The 12530-nt window shown below is 41.4% G+C and overlaps 1 protein-coding gene across 2 annotated transcripts in view; it reads left to right on the top strand.

The window, feature by feature from the left end:
• The window catches only part of LOC124711598 (homeobox protein slou-like), a 141732-nt gene that overhangs the window by 84269 nt on the left and 44933 nt on the right, over window positions 1-12530 (top strand). For both annotated transcript variants that reach the window (XM_047241754.1, XM_047241755.1), the window contains exon 6: window positions 11141-11251. In XM_047241754.1, coding sequence (XP_047097710.1) covers window positions 11141-11251 — 111 coding nt within the window. The remainder of the gene's footprint in view (window positions 1-11140; window positions 11252-12530) is intronic.

The raw sequence follows: 12530 nt of genomic DNA, 5'->3' as shown, positions 1-12530 counted from the left end.
CACCATTGCTAACACTGTGCAAAGTGCTTGAAGATAGGAGGAAGGGCAGCATGGATCATAAATTTTTAATCTGTTTATTGCAGATTGATTTCAGCTACAATATAGCTGTCTTTAGTGCAATTATATCCAAATCATGAAGACTCGTCATAACTGTTGTGACTTGCCGATATTTCAAAGTGCCGCCGCACAGTTACGCGCATCCTCTATATGCGGCGCTGTCTGCCAGCCATGCAGCAGCAGCGCCACCTAAGCGGCCAGCCAGCCAGCGGCCACTAGACTCGGACTCAGTTGGGATTTGACTGTTAAAGTGTACACACGTCTTACTTTGTTTACTTGATCTGTGACTTACATGTATTGTGTCGCCCTTGAAATATATTTGTTCAACTTGACGTTATAACAATTGGTGACGAGGTAGTGAATTTTTCTTTTTCATCATTGACCCACAGGTCCCATGGCTACTTTAAAGCAACTATTGCAAGGTCTCATCGAACAGCAAACGCTTCTCACAAATGCGATTCGTGATTTCGCCGCGGCATCCAATGCGGGGCGTCTCTCGTCGTTGTCTCTCCCTCCTTTTCCTCCTTACGACGAGACGAAAAACGTCTTCGACAGCACTTCTTGGCATTTCGTGTCGCGGACGAACAAACATGTAAGTCTCTGTTCCTTTCATGGATTTCACTTCAAATGTATCGGTTGTTGTTGCAATTGGCTCCTTTGAAAGATCCTGCATCTTTGTCCTATGCTGAAATGTGCTCACTTCTGTCCGTATATTTTCAAAAGCATACGCATGAGGTAGCCTCTCATGTTGCCTTTTATCGTTGTCAAAAATGACCGAATCAATCCTATTGCGCTTGGGCTGCTGAACTTCATGGCCTCAGTCGAAAGTGTCAATTTGTTACTGACGTTCACAAAGTATCCTATGCCGATTCCATGGTACGGGATGCTATTATCCGGTCGGCGCCCGACAAAGAAGTTAGGCAACGTGCCCTTCAGTTGGCAAATCTGACTCTAGATGAAGTCCTATCCATCGCTCAGTCTTTTGAAATTTCTCGCTCCACTGGAGCGCAAATAAAGGCAGGGAGTGACGTCGGAGACGTACAACTCTGTGCGCTGTTGACGAAGCGTGCGGTGTGTCCCCGCCGGCCGACGTGGCCGCAATATGCTCCCAAGCGCAGCCTCGGCCTAACTGTTAACAAACCTCTAAGAAACTGCAGCAAACCCCACGGCAACTTCCTTCATGTCCGCAGTGTTTTATGAAACATTAACGAGAGGACTGTCCCCAACGTTGGGCCATGTGTCACAAATGCAAAAAGAAGGGTCATGTGTCATCTGCTTGCAAATCCGACTGCATACCTGATGTTCATGCACATGGCGCGGATTCTGCTTCTGTGTTGTCTGTCAATTGTACTTCTTCCCTTTCAGGGAAGCTATTCCTCATTGTCCAAATCCTTGGTAGGGATGTTCGCATGCAGGTGGATACTGGTTCTGCTGCCACTATCTCAGACGTATCTTCATTTGGGTTCTCCAATCCTGTCACCTGTCACTAGGCAATTACAGACTTACAATAAACAGAAGATTTCTCTTGGGACAATTTGCTGCTGAGGTATCTTACAAATCTGTCGTTCGCACTGTTCCCATATTTGTGGTCAACCGTAGTAATGCGGAGAACCTTTTTGGTATCGATGCCTTTCGCATTTTTGGATTCTCCATAGATGACTCTGTCAATATTGTCTCTGATGCTATTCCTTATGCTAAATTGGATTCCTTGGTGAGGACATTTTCGTCCCTTTTTTCTCCTGGTTTAGGCCATGCAAACGACTTTGAAGCTCGTATCACGCTCAAACCCACTGCTCGGCCTAAGTTTTTTCGGGCTCTGCCCAGTCCTGTGGCCCTTTGTGATCGGGTCACACGGGAGCTGGATCGTCTCACTGCTTCAGGGTCTTGCTTCCTGTCACTTACAGTGAGTGCTCCTCTCCTGTCATTGTCGTTGCTAAGCCCAATGGTGATATTCGTCCCTGTGGCGATTTCAAAGCCACTGTAAATGCTCAATGCCTCATCGACACTTACCTTATGCCTTGACCTGAAGAATTGTTCACTAAACTTGCTGGAAGCCAGTATTATTCTAAACTTGACCTGTCAGAAGCTTATCGTCAACTTCTTCTCGAAGCTGTTTCCTGGCAGTTTCTGGTCCTTAACACGCCTTTCGGCCTCTATCAATACCAACAATTTCCATTCGGGGTTGCCAGCGCCCCTGCTCTCTTTCAGCGGTTCTTGGAACAATTATTGCTCACTGTCCCTGGATGTATAAATTACCAGGGCGACATTGTTGTCACTGGCTCCACCACTGACAAACATCTTCAAAATCTCCGCACACTTTTTCATATCATACAGACTGCCGGTCTTAAGTGTAATTTACAGAAATCAAAATTTTTTCAGGCATTTATCGCGTACTTGGGGTTTCAACTCTCTCGGGATGGTATTCGTCTGCTTCAGCAAACTGTCACTGCGATCGATGCCCTTCTTCTCCCTACATCTCTTAAGGAACTGCAGGCCTTCTTGGGGAAAATAGCATACTATCACAAGTTTTTACCATCTGCTGCTTCGTTGGCTCAGCCATTACATCGCCTGTTGCATAAAAACATGCCTTTTCACTGGTCCGCATCATGCAATGCGGCTTTCCAGAAATTGAAGACTATGCTGAAACAGGCCCCGTGCCTGCCTACTTATTGACCTGGCCAACATCTTGTTCTTGCCACAGACGCCTCTCAATACGGGGTCGGTGCAGTCCTTGGGCACCATTTTTCTGACAGTTCTGAACAACCCATTGCTTATGCCTCCAAAACGCTCACGGATGCCCAACAAAAGTATTCTCAAATCGAAAAAGAAGCTTTGACCATTATTTATGCTCTTCATAAGTTTGGTGTTTTTCTCTATGGATCCAAATTTCATCTTGTTATGGATCACAAACCACTTGTTTCCTTGTTTCATCCATCAACGTCACTTCCCGACAAGGCAGCACACTGCCTCCAGCTTTGGGCTCTTTACTTGTCTTATTTCAATTATGAGATTCATTTCCGGCCAACGGCTCAACATGTGAATGCTGATGCACTGTCGCACCTTCGCATGGGTCCTGATCTGGCACTCGATAGGGACGAACTTTTGTGTTTCCACGTGGATGTTGCCGTGCAGCGGGTTGTGGATGGTTTCCCCATCACCGGGGACCGGCTGGCGGCTGCTATGGGTTCTGATCCTACCCTCTCCCGGGTTTTACGCTGTATTCAGAAGGGTTGGTCAGATTGTCCATCCGCTACGACTTCTGATCTATTGCGGAACTACTACACTTTGCATTACCGCCTCACGGCTACGTATGGTGTTATCCTCATTTCCACCCACAATGCTTCGCCGCATGTTGTAGTACCTGCGTCTTTGCGGGCTTCGGTCTTGCGCCTCCTTCACCAAGGGCGCTGGGGTGTCTCTCGCACAAAATCTCTTTCGCGCCGTCATGTGTACTGGCCCAGCATCGACTGTCTCTCGCACACATGGTCGCTGCCTGCAGCCCTTGTGCGTCACAGGCCGCTGACCCGAAGTCATCTTTGTCACCGTGGCCTTCGTCTGAGAAGGCCTGGGAGCATATTCATGCTGACTTTGCGGGACCTTTTTTAGGTACTTATTGGCTCCTCGTAATTGACGCCTACTCTAACTTTCCTTTCATTGTCCGTTGCATGTCGCCTACTACCGTGGCAACCACAAATGCTCTAGCTCGCATTTCCTCTTTGGAAGGGCTTCCCTCTACTCTTGTTACTGATAATGGTCCGCAATTTGCCTCTTCCGATTTTGCGGATTTTTGTGCCCCTCACGGCGTCATGCACGTCACGGCCCCTCTGTTCCATTCACAGTCAAATGGTGAGGCTGAACGTCTGGTCCGCACATTTATGGCTCAGATGTGGAAACTCCTGACTTCTTCTTCTGCCGATGATGCGCTTCTCCAATTTCTGGCTTCTTACCATTTCACCCCATGGGCGACCACAGCCCGGCTGAGCTCTTACATGACCGACAGCCCTGCATGCTACTTCAGCTTCTGTGACCTTCCACCTCACGGCCGCGGGTGGCGTCGCTTGGCTGGTTCACTGCCGGCGACCTTGTATGGGTACGGGGATATGGCAGGCTGCCAAAATGGAGTCCTGGCCGCATCTTACGACACCGTGGCTGACACCTGTATGAAATCCTGATGGACACGGGTGTTGCAGTGCGTCATTCGGACCAGCTTCGGCCTCGTGTGCCGGCAACGCCTGTTCCAGATGCCGCTACACCATCGGCTCTACCTGACGCTCAGGTTCCTGGAATCTCTCATAACTTCACAGATAACAGTTTAACTGCTACACAGTAGCTGAAATTGATCTGCAATAAACAGATTAAAAATTTATAACAGGTGTTGCCCTTCCACCTATCATGGATCTCATTAATACAGTCATGGAGTACACTGTTGCGAATGGGAATAAACCTGACTGTACAATGTTTCATCATTTTTCTATATTTACATTACTAAGTTACTTCATATGGTCATGTGGATATCAGCTGCTTTACTGTCCAGGCAAAAAAAATAACCTTTTTTAGAGTTGCTGTTTTTGAAGATATGAGTGACATTGAAAGTTATTGAAAAATTGGGCATTGTCTCTGTTGTGTTGCATTATTTTTTCCCCTCAGAATGATTCCTATTTTAGGAAGGTCATTAAATATCTGAGTTTTCAGCACAAAATTTTTAACAATGTGATTCCCCCATTGCCTTTAGCTAGTAACACTAATAAAGCATGTTAGAATAAATGTTGGATATAGAGCAAAAGGTGAGTGACAGATGCACTCAATATTAAATTATGTTAGAGGCTGTTCTCATATGATGAACCTGAAGCCAATTATTTTCCTTTTTCATTTTGTTGTTGTTGTTGTTGTTGTGGTCTTCAGAGACTGGTTTGATGCAGCTCTCCATGCCACTCTATCCTGTGCAAACTTCTTCATCTCCCAGTACCTACTGCAACCTACATCCTTCTGAATCTGCTTAGTGTATTCATCTCTTGGTCTCCCTCTACGATTTTTACCCTCCACACTGCCCTCCAATACTAAATTGGTGATCCCTTGATGCCTCAGAACATGTCCTACCAACCGATCCCTTCTTCTACTCAAGTTGTGCCACAAATTTCTCTTCTCCCTAATTCTATTCAATACCTCCTCATTAGTTGTGTGATCTATCCATCTAATCTTCAACACTCTTCTGTAGCACCACATTTCGAAAGCTTCTATTCTCTTCTTGTCCAAACTATTTATTGTCCATGTTTCTCTTCCATGCATGGCTACACTCCATACAAATACTTTCAGAAACGACTTCCTGACACTTAAATCTATACTCGATGTTAACAAATTTCTTTTCTTCATGAGCTCTTTTCTTGCCATAGTCAGTCTACATTTTATATCCTCTCTACTTCAACCGTCATCAGTTATTTTGCTCCCCAATCTAATCTAATTCCCTCAGCATCATCTGATTTAATTTGACTACATTCCATTATCCTCATTTTTCTTTTGTTGATGTTCATCCTATATCCTCCTTTTAGGACATTATCCATTCCGTTCAACTTCTCTTCCAGGTCCTTTGCTGTCTCTGACAGAATTACAATGTCATCGGCGAACCTCATCGTTTTTATTTTTTCTCTATGGATTTTAATACCTCCTCCAAATTTTTCTTTTGTTTCCTTTACTGCTTGTTCAATATACAGGCTGAATAACATCGGGGATAGGCTACAATCCTGTCTACTGGACTTGCATTCGGGAGGATGATGGTTCAATCTCGCGTCCAGCCATCCTGATTTAGGTTTTCCGTGATTTCCCTAAATTGCTCTAGGCAAATGCCGGGATGGTTCCTTTGAAAGGGCTCGGCCGACTTCCTTTCCCATCCTTCCCTAATCCGATGAGACCGATGACCTCACTGTTTGGTCGCTTCCCCCCAAACAACCCAACGCAACCAGTCTCACTCCCTTCCCAACCACTGCTTCCCTTTCATGCCCGTTGACTCTTATAACTGACATCTGGTTTCTGTACAAATTGTAAATAACCTTTCGCTCCATGTATTTTACCCCTGCCACCTTCAGAGTTTGAAAGAAAGTATTCCAGTCAATATTGTCAAAAGCTTTGTCTAAGTCTACAAATGCTAGAAACGTAGGTTTGCCTTTCCTTAGTCTGTCTCTTAAGATAAGTCATAGGGTCAGTATTGCCTCACATGTTCCAATATTTCTATGGAGTCCAAACTGATCTTCCCCAAGGTTGGCTTCTACCAGTTTTTCCATTCGTCTGTAAAGAATTCAGTATTTTGCAGCCATGACTTATTAAACTGATAGTTCGGTAGTTTTCACACCTGAAAACACCTGCTTTCTTTGGGATTGGAGTTATTATATTCTTCTTGAAGTCTGAGGGTATTTCACCTGCCTCATACATGTTGCTCAAGAGATGGTAAAGTTTTGTCAGGGCCAGCTCTCCCAAGGCTGTCAGTAGTTCTAATGGAATTTTGTCTACTCCCAGGGCCTTCTTTCGACCTAGGTCTTTCAATGCTCTGTCAAACTCTTCACGCAGTATCATATCTCCCATTTCATCTTCATCTACATCCTCTTCCATTCCCATAATATTGTCCTCAAGTACATCGCCCTTGTATAGACCCTCTATATACTCCTTCCACCTTTCTGCTTTCCCTTCTTTGCTTAGAACTGGGTTTCCATTTGAGCTCTTGATATTCATACAAGTGGTTCTCTTTTCTCCAAAGGTCTCTTTAATTTTCCTGTAGGCAGTATCTATCTTACCCGTAGTGAGATAAGCCTCTACATCCTTACATTTGTCCTCTAGCCACCACTGCTTAGCCATTTTGCACTTCCTGTCGATCTCATTTTTGAGATGTTTGTATTCCTTTTTGTCTACTTCATTTACCGCATTTTTATATTTTCTCCTTTCATCAATTAAATTCAATATATCTTCTGTTAGCCAAGGATATCTACTAGCCCTCATCTTTTCACCTACTTGATCGTGTGCAGCCTTCAATATTTCATCCCTCAAAGCTACCCATTCTTCTTCTACTGTATTTCTTTCCCCCATATCTGTCAGTCGTTCCATTATGCTCTCCCTGAAACTCTGTACAACCTCTGGTTCCGTCAATTTATCCAGGCCCATCTCCTTAAATTCTCACCCTTTTGTAGTTTCTTCAGTTTTAAGCTCCAGTTCATAACCAATAGATTGTGGTCAGAGTCCACATATGCCCCTGGAAATATCTTACAATTTAAAACCTGGTTCCTAAATCTCTGTCTTACCATTATATAATCTATCTGAAACCATTCATGTTATGATCTGTAATATCACTCATAGCATCACCAGCAGTTTGAAGATGTGCATTCTGAGAAAGCTGCTAACTACACCCGCTTACAATAATAGCTGACCACATACAGCATAAAAAATCTTAGCCAGTTTAACCACACCAATTAAATAGCCACAAATACACACCAGAAACCAACATTGCATTGAGATTTGAAAACCCAAAACAGATTTTACATACCAGTTTGCTAGTACCTTGTCAGAATCCAAAAATGCAGAAATTTATAGTTAAACAGTATTATTGGCAGGGATTATTTTATCAGTGTGCAGACGAAGGGGTTGGAAGACATCATCCAATATTGCTTAGTGAAGTTACTTGTTAACCCAGAGCAAGGGTCATAGCAAGTTAGGACAAACAGTGAAATGCTAAAAAAGCACAAGATTTAATGTAAAAAGGACAAGATTTGAAAACCTAAGTAACTAGAGTTGTGAGAGAGTTCATTTGATTTTTGAATGACTTTTGAACAGCAGACTGCAAATAGAAGCCGAGGAACAGAAAAAACACCAATACTGGCCTAGCAATAGCCAAGGAAGTAAGCAAAATGAGGTGTTGCAAAATATGAGAGAAGAATGAAAAATGAAACATAATTAAATGGAAAATGTTCACAGTGATTGCAGGAGCAGAGAGTGGAAGACAGGGGTTATAAAATGGCACGATTTGTTAGTGTAAGTTGGGGCCAGTCACACGGTGGGAACTGAGTGCATATTGCAGAAAAAGCACCATACTATGTTGTTACAAGAGTATGGCATTACGAAGAAGAGTCAAATATACACACATGGCAAATGAGGCACTGAAATTGTGTTGTAAAGTGTGATCTACAACATCCTTATGTGGTACCAGAGTAGACACCCTGTGCCCATTCGGTCACTGTCAGCTGATGTTACTTTCCTCAACAGTGACACTACCTCGGGTGGAGTTTTTCAGACGTTTATAGGGTTAGAGTAGGAAGTAGTTCGAGAGCACATAGTACAAGTCCTGTGTGCCATGCTTTATGGAAGTAGTTTAGGTAAGAGCAAAGGGTGTGACTTGTGTGTTTAGAATGTCAGGGAGATCATTGTACAGGATGAGCTTTTGGTTGACGCGATTTGAGGAATTCGATCAAAGTGAAGACAACAGTGACACTGACCATGAATGTAAATAGTGAAACAGTGTCCAGACAAACTTGCTACAAATGTCATAGCTGCAGGATATGGAACGTGTTTCATGTCGAAGGATTTGTGATTCGCCCTTGCAACTTGATTTCCATAATCTTCAGTTTGAAAACTGCACTACAATTCTTTGAATGAACTATAATGTGTCATGTAATCAAACCCAGCTAGAAATATATAACGCCCTCAGATCACGCATCTCATTGTTGCTTGACAGACTTGATCTTTGTTTTGCTGAATTGTTACTGCTACTTTCTTTATGCCCGCTGAAATAAGTATGTACATAGGCTGGATCATATCAATGCCCCATACTGTTTTTGCACTCTGCACACTTCTTTGGTATCACTGTAATCCACACTTCCATGATTCATTGTGAGACCAAATCTCCAGAGATGACTATTCAGAAATTTTCCTGTACCTCCTATGAGTCACTAATGTTTCATATTTTTATAACACACTTATAAAGTACTACTTATACAACTTGTAGGATGTGACCTAATACGCTCCCTTAACCCTCAAGTGGATGCACTGTTTTCCATAACAGGAGTAGGCACATGGCGTACTTTGTACACATTTAAAGAATAGCGGTCTTTATGTTACCGAGGTAAAAATGTATGAGCAAAATCAAAGTTTAATCTTAGTTTAATTGAACAATGATAAAATAAACTTACATAATATGAGCTAAAGCACTGTTTAGTTAAATAATAATGAAATACATTTCATTATACCACTCTGTTGCCATGGACAGATGTTATCACACAGTATTCACCTGGTTGAAGCATTAAACAGCGCATTTGCATCAGATCACAGCCAACTGCAGACAATTGCCTAATTATGATATTGTGCTGCTTGCTTGTAATCTGAGGAATTTTCACACACATATCGTAAAGTTTTTTTCACTTAGCTTGCTGTTATTCTATATTATTGCTGCTCACTTGGACATATGATAACACTATTTATCACAGCGTTAGCTGAAGCATCAATGAAGGAGTAGGTCTTGGCTCACAATTGTGAAACAACAATAGAATGGCACAAAACAATTTTATTTGTGCTTGGCACACTTTATACATAGATACACGTGCCCCAGGGTTAAAATCGTATGTTCTTAATTCTTGTAGTAATTGCTGTACTCATACTATCAGCACATGTTATAGGACTGTTACCACATTATGTGCTTATTTGAGTCTCTCAACAATGTAATTATCAACAGTTTCCTCCAAGATTGCTGGCTGCAACAATAACAGCACATGCTTCCATTGCCCACTAATAGATGGTGGTAAGATCTAACAATTTAAGTGCTGCTGTCAGTAGTTCTGACATGTGCTGCAGTTCGGAATTAGTCAGCAGTGAGACTGAGGTTAATGTCGCGGAAGGTGGCATGAAATTTATAAAAGGTCCACAAGGCACTTACTAGCAATTTACATTCAGATTTTGTATGAACTACAGCAGTAAAATTTGTTGGAGTGCAGATAGAGAATATGTTATTAATTTATCAGAATCAGGAAAACTATGAAATATATCTAGATCTCTTAATTCCAGGAAAAACCTATCCAGTGACTGATGTAACAGTAGTGCAGATGGCAGCTGTAGTGGTTCTTATGACTATACCCCAGTTTATGTATATCCATCGCTCAAAAATGAAATAGTTATTTCTGAGTACAAAATTGTGTAAGGGATGGGGAAGAACATCATAGGTTTTCTCTGAAGTATGGGTTTCAGCTGAGAAAATTTGTTTAAGGGAGGTGATGACTAACAAGGAGTGGGATGAGAGGTTAGGGCAGACTAGGATTTCAGAATGCTTGGGAAATGGTTATTTTTTTAAAAAAAGAATAGATGTTTTGGATAGAAGGCTGGAGATCATTTGAAGCAATAAACTGCAGCGCATCTGAAATGGCTAAGTTTGTATATCTTGTGTAGAAGTTAGCAAATTCACATAAAGAGTGGTGTGTGTTTCCGTGTGTCATCCTTTTATAGGTTAGAAGTTTTAGTGACTTTTGCAAATCCATTACCACATGGGTAATTTGGTTCTCATGGTAAGTGCTGAGCAGAAACTGGTGGAGACTCTTTAGTTGTATAGTAGTGAATGCCTTGCCTACTTGAGGATAATGATGGAAATGTTAACTTTTATGGAACGAAGAGTCTGCAATTCTGTAATGGGTAAGTTTGGACCATATTGCAGTCATGAGAGGTAATATAGTGAAGCCATAATAAGTGTAAGAAATTCCTCGTTTCAGTGTGCTATCTTCTTTGCCTGTCATCCATGTCAGTAACCATTTTCGTAATAGATATATGTTATATTTTAGAAAGGAAGATCCCCATATTGCTTCTCACCATTGTTAGGACTATAAGGACAGTATTACATACATCCTACAAATTTTATTTAACACTGCTTCCAAAGGTGCTGAATTGACTGGCTTCTAGTGATGTCAAAGAAACGACAATCTCGCGGCTGAAACAATAAAATTTCTCAATAACACTGAAACTGACATTGTGCTTCAGATATTATGCTTGCCACAACAAAAATTACATGTATGTTTGTCAGCAGATTCATAGAAGTTGAGTTAGAAGTGTGATATATTTTGTGTTGCAGGTTATATATTGGAAACTTACCTACAAAAGTTAATATAGCTAGTGTCAAGGAGAAATTCCCAACAGCTTCAAGGATAGATATTGGCTTTGCACAGAGGATGAAGTTCACGCGGTATGTATCTTGGTTGGAGAGTCATCATCAGATGTAGAGGTAACTCCAGGTGTGCCCCAGGGAAGTGTGTTTGAACTGTTACTGTTCATGTTGTATATAAATGACATTGCAGGCAATATTAATGATAACTTCAGACTTTTTGCAAATGATACAGTTATCTACAATGAAGTACTATCTGAAAGAAGCTGCATAAATATTCAGTCAGATCTTTGTACGATTTCAAAGTGGTGCAAAGATTGGCATCTTGCTTCAAATGTTCAGAAATGTAAAATAGTGCCCTTCACAAAAAGGAAAAAAAGAAAGTAGTATCCTATGACTATAATATCAGTGTGTCACAGTTGGAATCGGCCAACTCATACAAATACCTGGGTGTCACACTTTTGTAGTAGACTTTGGCTTATTGGTAGAATACTGGGGAAGTGCAATCAGTCTTCAAAGAAAATTGCTTACAAGTCACTCGTACAACCCATCCAAGAATATTGCTCAGTTGTGTGGGGCCTGTACCAAATAGGACTAACAGGTGATATTGAATGTATACGGAGAAGGGCAGCATGATTTGTGACAGGTTTGTTTGATCTGTGGGAGGGTGTCAGAGAGATAAGGAACTGAACAGGAAGACTGTTGAAGATGACTCTAGGAATATATTATAATTCATTACATATAATTATATAATTCACTACATATCACTCACACAGGAATCATGAGAATAGGATTAGAAAAATTACTGTATAGTTAATTGTTTTCTCTCAAATACCCCATTAGATCATAGTATTTAATTTAGAATCATTAAAGAAGAAATTTATGCAGAGTGAAATTACCCTCTTTTCCTCACATCTGTCCTTTCTCAGCAGAATTAATTGGGTACCTGACGCAGACTGTATTGCCTGCAAAATAAAATAAATTGTATACGGTAAATCTTTCTCTAGTATTTAGCCAGTTGTATACCACTACAAAAGTTGACGAGTTTATTGTTAATGTGGTGATTGCAAAACTTTTGAACGTTTGTTGGCTACATTCGAAAGAAGTTACGTGTGCAGTAGCTTCATACAAAGTCAAATGTTGACTGTAGTAATTAGTGTTCAAAGAAAAATTTAAAGGCATTTTATAGTTGTTTATGAGGCATATTAAAAAAGTAAGGTGACTTTTCAAATTGCGCGGGCAGTGTATGTTCAATTATCGAATTTTTTTTATGTTGGTACAAGTCTCGAACATATGTTCACAGTTTCAAGTGCACAGCATATTTCATTTGTTTTTGACATATGGAAAGATTAGTTGTGTT

The sequence above is a fragment of the Schistocerca piceifrons genome, chromosome 8, assembly GCF_021461385.2.
Source record: "Schistocerca piceifrons isolate TAMUIC-IGC-003096 chromosome 8, iqSchPice1.1, whole genome shotgun sequence".
NCBI classification, from domain to species: domain Eukaryota; kingdom Metazoa; phylum Arthropoda; class Insecta; order Orthoptera; family Acrididae; genus Schistocerca; species Schistocerca piceifrons.
This window is presented reverse-complemented; position numbering and strand designations above follow the sequence as displayed.